Raw genomic sequence first — 6,609 nt, 5'->3', positions numbered from 1 at the left:
CACCTTAGGAGGCCAGCAAGGACGTCCAAGCCAAGCCGGAGGCCCAGTCCAACTTGAGTTTGAGTCCATCTTGGGCTTCAGAACCAGCGTGTAGTAAAACGGACGTCTAGGTCGCATACGGACTCCGTTTTCTATGCTCCACATATGGATGGAAAGATAATTTCATAAGGAAACCAATGAAAGTGGTCTCACATCAAAAATCCATCAGAATCAATAGGAATCATCGAAACAAGTTGACATCCAGAATCTGTCACGGCGCCGCGTCATCGTCTTTTGGGCCGTTGGGCCTTGTAACATGTTGGGACACCTTTAGGACGTAAAGAGGGATCCTTAGACGTCTCTTAGGCTATATAATCAGTAGCCGCCACCTACATTAGGTTTTGGGTTTTGTTTTAGATCAATCTATCATTGAACAGTCGCCGTTATCGGTTTGCAAGACCCCAACTTCGAGTGCTTAATCATTCATCTACAATTTTCACTTCAATTGAGTTACGTTTTATCTTGTTCTTGCTTGTGTTCTTCGATTCGCAGCAGGGATTAACCTTCTTGGCGAGGTTAATCGGATTGTGATACGGTTGATAACCAGAGGAGACGTGGTGCTAAGATTGCAGGGTTCGAGTTTTTGTGATTTGAAGCCGGATCAGTGTGTCGCTCTCCGAACAAATCGTTGTTTATCTTGAACCTGACGGAAGATCGAAAACCCTGTCCCTATCACATACCTCGGCACGGAAGAAGACTATGACTTCGACGAAGAAGCATACCACGAGGATTAGGGTTCCCGCGAGGAGATACGTTCATAGGAACATGACATCTTCAACCGCGCTCAAGTTGCCTGTGGAATAGGACACCGCTTTGCTGTATAATAACCCGGTGAGACCACCAATAATGCCGTTTCATGGCCATAGTCCTTCGCTAGATATGTAGCTATGACCCTGCCCCTTGGGCCACTGTTGTAAGACTTTATTTTTCTAGATATCAATAAAGCTCAGAACCTTTTATTATATATCTGTGTACTATTCCTGCGAATTTATGCGTGATCCTGACGCAAATACGGATGCACTTAGGACTCTCAAATTGAGGGGCCGACGCGGCGGCTGGAGGTCGAGCTTGGCCATGGCAACGGCGGGAGGAGTGGGGGCAGGGAGGAGAAGAAGGAGGCCACTACGGGCGCGGTAGGGACTCGCCGGAGCTCCGCGGCAGTGGCGACGGTGACGGAGCTCTAGTGAGACCCTACAGCGCCATGGGAGGAGGGGGGGTGGGTAGCGGTGGGCGCGGTCAAGGACGAGGGCAGGTCGAGGATGAGGAGGACGGAGGCGGGGTCGCGGGGGCGAGGACAAGGGCGCAGGGAAGATGAATAGTAGCGGCCGACGCGGGATTCCGTCCGAATGGGTGGACCCTAGCCCCCCCCCCCCCCCCCCCCCCCTGCTCTCTTCCCTCCTCCAAGCCTGTAAACTTGATATGTTTGGGTTTTTCCCCATTAATACATCCATTAACAGAAAAACTGACCCATGGGCCACAGCTAAATTTAATCGGGCAAAATCTATCTCGGGGTTTCGGCTCATTGTCACGTGTGTTTGTTCCGTGGAGCCTGGTTCCGGCTCGTGATAACAGAGCGTGCAGGCCTGAATCTCGGAGTGGGCTTGGGCTGGCTCGGTTCTGCTGACAATTTTTAGTGGGCTTGCTAGCTCACACTCCACACCAACCAACCACCACCGCCCGCTGCGCCGATTGGCCTGTTCCGTGTTCCCCTCTCCCCCCACCGGCCCTGCCGCCGCCGCCGCCGCGCCCTCACGTCCGTGGAGAGCATGCAAATCCCCTCGCGCCCGATTGTTCGCCTCCTCCGACGCCCCAACGGCGCACCTTCTCCTGCCCCGATGCACCGCATCTCCCCTCCCTCGCGATCTCTCCTCTCCTCCATGGCTTCTGGTGCGCCTCGCGGGTGGCTACCGACGCTTGCCCAACGAGTTGCTTCAGTCAGGGCGGTGCTCAACCCTCCTGTTCGTCATGTTTCCCGGTGCGTTCTCTTATTCTGATGCTAAAGTTCGCACCTTTTACCTGTTGCTAAAGTTTTTCATGTCGATTCTGACGAATTTTGGATTTGTATTGAGAGATATTCGTTCTTAATTTTTGTTATTATTAAGAATGCTCATTCTTATATGTTTATTATCGACAGGCGTACTAGGAATATTCTTCTAATTAATCTCATCTCATGTATGTACTACAAAATCAGATAATCAGATAAAAATAGGGCGACAAATTCGATTTCAAACAATATTACAGTATGATTTCAATCCTAACTGAGAGTTGGATGCTAAGATTTTCCTTTTGTCCTCTTGGTCATAGGTTTCCCCATGGATCTCGGAACATGGCCATCAGCAGTAGAGTGAAAGGCAAGGAATTGGGTAAACCAGACAGGTGCCACCTCATCCCTTCAGCCAAAGATCCTATCCACACAACTAAAGATAATATGATTTTCGTTGACAAGCTTTTTCCCATCACCAGACGCATGGACAATGAAGAGAATAGGGCTGCAATTGAGGAGTTCATTGCTCATTATGGCGAAGGCGGTCCTGCCAACAATGACGATGGGAGCAAAATTTCCATGTACGGTGATGAAGATGTTTATAGGACAATAGATCCCAGTGGAGCAGTCAAAGACGTAGGAGATGGTGAAGATGAAAAGGACCAAGGGGTCAGCAAGGTTAGTGATGACAATGCGTATGAAGAGTTCACTGACTGTGAAGATAACTATCCCCGTGACGGTTCTGTCCGTTGGACGGCACTTAGAAGGAGCAGTCACCATGATGGTTCCATATACTGTACCAGGGGCACCTTTGGATCTGGCTGGAAAAATGATTATCGTATTGCAGACCGTAATGAGAGTAAGTGATCAATATCTCTTTTCCTATTGTTATCTATTTCGTTCTTAGAACATTTGTCAAGCTATAGGGTCAGCTAATATATTCTTTGTTGAAAGGTTAAATGCGCAATGCTTTTTTTTTAACTTTATAAAAGGATAAAATTACTCTTCGTGTACCAATTATGGGACAAGTTGCAGAACACCACATGTATAAAAAAAGAAATAGTTATTCATGAATCGTGGCATAGCTGACTATGAAGGAGAAAGTAAGGTAATGACTAGGGGCGAAGTTAGATCCAAGAGGTGTACATATCCATGGAAGATACTTGGTGTTTCCCCTGGCAATGACTAAATGGACAAGTTCCTTTTGTGAAGCATTTTGGCATGAATAAATTGGGTACATGGAACTTTTCAATAGAGTGCACATTTTGGGTGGTCGTGGTGGTGGTGGGGGGGGGGGGGGGGGGGGGGGGGGGGGGGGGCGGGGGTAATTTTTTAGGAATAAACTGGTGCCAAGTGATGCTACCTATTACAGAGGAAGGAACCTTACATTACACCATAAGGGATTGGTGTGGAGGGCAATGCTACCGCTTATGCATCCCTAGGGTGTGAGCTCAGCATCCACCAACAATCCGACAAGTTCCTTCTATTAGAAAGAGCCTGAAGTCTAATAGATTAGGAGCTTGCCTTTTAAATTGAAATGTATCTCCTGTGTTAAGTTAGGGAAGGGCAGCACAATAAATGAAATTTGTATCAAAGCCACAACTCTAAATATTGGAAGAAATTTTTTACTTGCCACTACAAAGTATTATAATCCCAGATCTTCTATTGGAAAAGATGTAATATGGTCTATGGCATCAACATTACAAATTTCAAGACCTATCAAGACGTGGCTTATAATTCCACTCTCTTGCCTTTCTATTTCCTCTTTCTTTGTTGATCTGTGGTCATGGTCAGTTCCCACCTTGCATTAGGACGCCATCACCCTCTACGTCAACATCCACCTCCCATGTCCCAAGTGGTCATTCCCATGGCGGTCGCGATCGAACTGATGATGTAGAGGCCAGGGTTGATGAAGTGTTACAGAATGAAGTTGTGTGCTTGAGGTGGTCAACTGTGGACCTTTGCAGCAGAGCCCCCTCAACTCCAATCCATGGTGGTTTTTTCCCCAATTTGGGGTCAGATCTCCTTTTACCTTTTTTTTCTTTTCTCCTGTCTTGTCTGGATTAAGGGGGTGTTTGGGACTGCTCCGCTCCACGTTTTTTAGCCAAACGGTTTCAGCTCCACACACTCCGCTTGAGGAAAAAGGGTGGAGTTGTGAGAGCACCTAAAGAAGTGCTCCACAAACTCCAGTTTTTTGTGGAGCTGCTCCACGGTGGAGCAGAGTTTGTGGAGTAGTCCCAAACACCCCCTAAATTCGTTACTGGAAATTATGTTGGACAAAAGCTAGAATTTTTCCTTCTATTGTCCCACATGAAGTGATCTGGTGTTAGTAATTAGGTGGTATAGGGGTAGGGGAGTAAAGTAAGCCGAACAGACAACTGAAAAGTTGAGTGAGTACAGTGGATTTTCAAACTTTTACTTTTATTATACCATGCAGATTTTTTTCTATTGTTAATTTACTGTTACATTTTTGCATGTAATCTTTGATAAAGCTCGGTTGGAGGCAATGATGTTATCGGATCCCAACAAAGATTGCATCCTGGTGGATGGAACTTGCAGATGGCATAGAGCACAGTCCATGTTGCAAATTTTCTCAGTAAAGTTGGCTAAAATTTCTGTGGTCGATGGCCCAGTACAGTTGTATGGATACATTGCGGCACGGGATCTTGTCGACCCATTACTTAATTATATTGTCAATATTGGCAGGGATGATCCCATCACTGTGGAGAAGGTACACTTCCACACTTGTCTGTAGTTAGTTCAAATTACTTTATTTGTTTCATAGAAAGGCCAAGTTTATAACATGCATAGAACAAATGTGAATAGAGCTTACCTTTTGTTGGTATCTTACAGCCACTTAGTCTCTGTTACACTTCCACACTTGTCTGTAGTTAGTTCAAATTACTTTATTTGTTTCATAGAAAGGCCAAGTTTATAACATGCATAGAACAAATGTGAGTAGAGCTTACCTTTTGTTGGTATCTTACAGCCACTTAGTCTCTGTTACATTAGTGAAGTTAGGATAGAGTGGAGATGTATTAACTGTGCTCTTATGTGATAGTTGTAGGCTCAGTTTGCAATCTCATTGTCCTTAATTATTTGAAATAAGATTAGTCTATGGTCGTGGTGCCATGTAATTTTCATCATAAAAATGGAGAGTTTCTATTTTAGTAGAAATGAATAACATATGGGCCCAAAAGGGGCAGCTAAAATACGCTAGTGTTATATGAGTTGACAATTATATCTAGTACTGTATTGTGAATGATTACGATGAGAACAGACCGAAATTAACCATGAAACGAAGCGCAAGTGAGTATTACATGCTCCAAACAAAATCGAATAGAATAGTTTATAATCCTTTGGTTTATGCTTAGTACCACATAAAATTGATAGTGTGTGCATATGGAGATGACTTGAATGGTCCCATTGACCAATCACAAGGAAGTCCTTTTCCCTTTACATTTCAAATAAGCTAGCATAATTAATTTGTTGGAAATTTGGGATTCAAAATCAACTCATATATAGCTTGGGACAAACCTTTCCTCTCTGACAGACACTCTTACACACTTCATAAACATTATGTTTGATATGTGACAAACGTTTTGGGTATCAACTGTAAAATAATCCCTTCAACTAGATATTTTTATTACTACAACATCACAAGCGAAGCATTTAGCTTTAGATACCCTTTACTTTGCTATAAAGAGCTACTAAACAATAATCTTTTTGTAGGGCTCCCTCATTGAAACGACTGGCCCTAAACGAGGGATTGAATTGTCTTGCAATGTTTTAATTGAATATGACATGAGGATCAAGACAGGAGAACAGGAGAAAGGTGATCTACAGCTGATTGATGGTGTATCTATCGTTGATGAACTACTGACATCAAGTAACCCATGGACGAATCGCATTCATGGAGATTGTGGCGCAATTGACATAACTCAAATGTGCATTGATTATGCATTTGAGGCGACTGTAGAAGTTGTCATATCAGAAGTGCAGAGTAGCTTTGATTTGCTTCTCAGCTGTTTTACCAGTGGACTGCATGAGGAAATTCGGCTCTTTGATGGTGTGATTGGCAAGTCACTTGGGTTGAGGAGGCATGTGCTTGCTGTTAGGAAAGGGAAGTGTATGGATTTGAAGTTCAAGGTAGGCTTTGGGTCTGACTGTTGCACTGAACATTGCCGTTCCTTCGAAGCGACCAATCATGGATGTTCCAGTGAGCAAATAAAGATGGAGTCCGCTTTAGTCTTGGTGAAGGTGACTTGGTCGTCTTTGGAATATTCTCTAAATTGATTCCTCATATGTATTGAAAGGATCAAGATGCCCAAGAGGGGGGAGGGGGGGTTTTGAATTGGGCTTTTCTAAAAATTCTTGCAATGATTAAGTCCTAAGCAAAGTCCACTTCACCCCTAGTGCCTAAAAGTATATACTATTGTTCTATGGCACAAAAGAGTTTTGCAACCTAGTTCCAATCCTATACTAGCAAGTTAATTCTATGAATGTAAATGACAAAAAATGAATTGCTCAAAGTAAATGCACAAAGTAAAGGGAGGAAAGTAACATGGTGACGTTTTGCCGAGGTA

The 6,609-nt window shown here is 44.2% G+C and overlaps 1 protein-coding gene across 2 annotated transcripts; it reads left to right on the top strand.

Moving 5' to 3' along the window:
- The first annotated feature begins 1,716 nt into the window (after nucleotides 1–1,716).
- On the top strand, nucleotides 1,717–6,380 carry LOC136482494 (uncharacterized). Of its 2 annotated transcripts, XM_066479705.1 has the most exons (5): nucleotides 1,717–2,014; nucleotides 2,344–2,415; nucleotides 2,503–2,882; nucleotides 4,516–4,754; nucleotides 5,756–6,379. In XM_066479705.1, exons 1-5 carry the CDS (start codon nucleotides 1,806–1,808, stop codon nucleotides 6,317–6,319), a joined length of 1,464 nt encoding a protein of 487 aa, XP_066335802.1. In that variant the 5' UTR covers nucleotides 1,717–1,805; the 3' UTR covers nucleotides 6,320–6,379. The 2 variants fall into 2 exon arrangements, with proteins under 2 accessions (XP_066335802.1, XP_066335801.1); XM_066479704.1 differs by having other exon boundaries at nucleotides 2,344–2,882; nucleotides 5,756–6,380.
- Nucleotides 6,381–6,609: the final 229 nt, after the last annotated feature.

This window comes from Miscanthus floridulus, chromosome 9 (genome assembly GCF_019320115.1).
Source record: "Miscanthus floridulus cultivar M001 chromosome 9, ASM1932011v1, whole genome shotgun sequence".
Taxonomy (NCBI): Eukaryota; Viridiplantae; Streptophyta; class Magnoliopsida; order Poales; family Poaceae; genus Miscanthus; species Miscanthus floridulus.
The sequence above is the reverse complement of the archived record's forward strand: the minus strand, read 5'-3'. Positions and strand labels throughout refer to the sequence as shown.

What these genes read in the sequence shown, in the direction of transcription:
- LOC136482494 (XM_066479704.1), top strand. Translation starts at nt 1,806, where the DNA reads ATGCAAATCCCCTCGCGCCCGATTGTTCGCCTCCTCCGACGCCCCAAC. An exon ending in TATTGCAGACCGTAATGAGA is followed by an intron (nt 2,883 to 4,515) that starts GTAAGTGATCAA and finishes TCTTTGATAAAG; the next exon opens with CTCGGTTGGAGGCAATGATG. An exon ending in ATCCCATCACTGTGGAGAAG is followed by an intron (nt 4,755 to 5,755) that starts GTACACTTCCAC and finishes ATCTTTTTGTAG; the next exon opens with GGCTCCCTCATTGAAACGAC.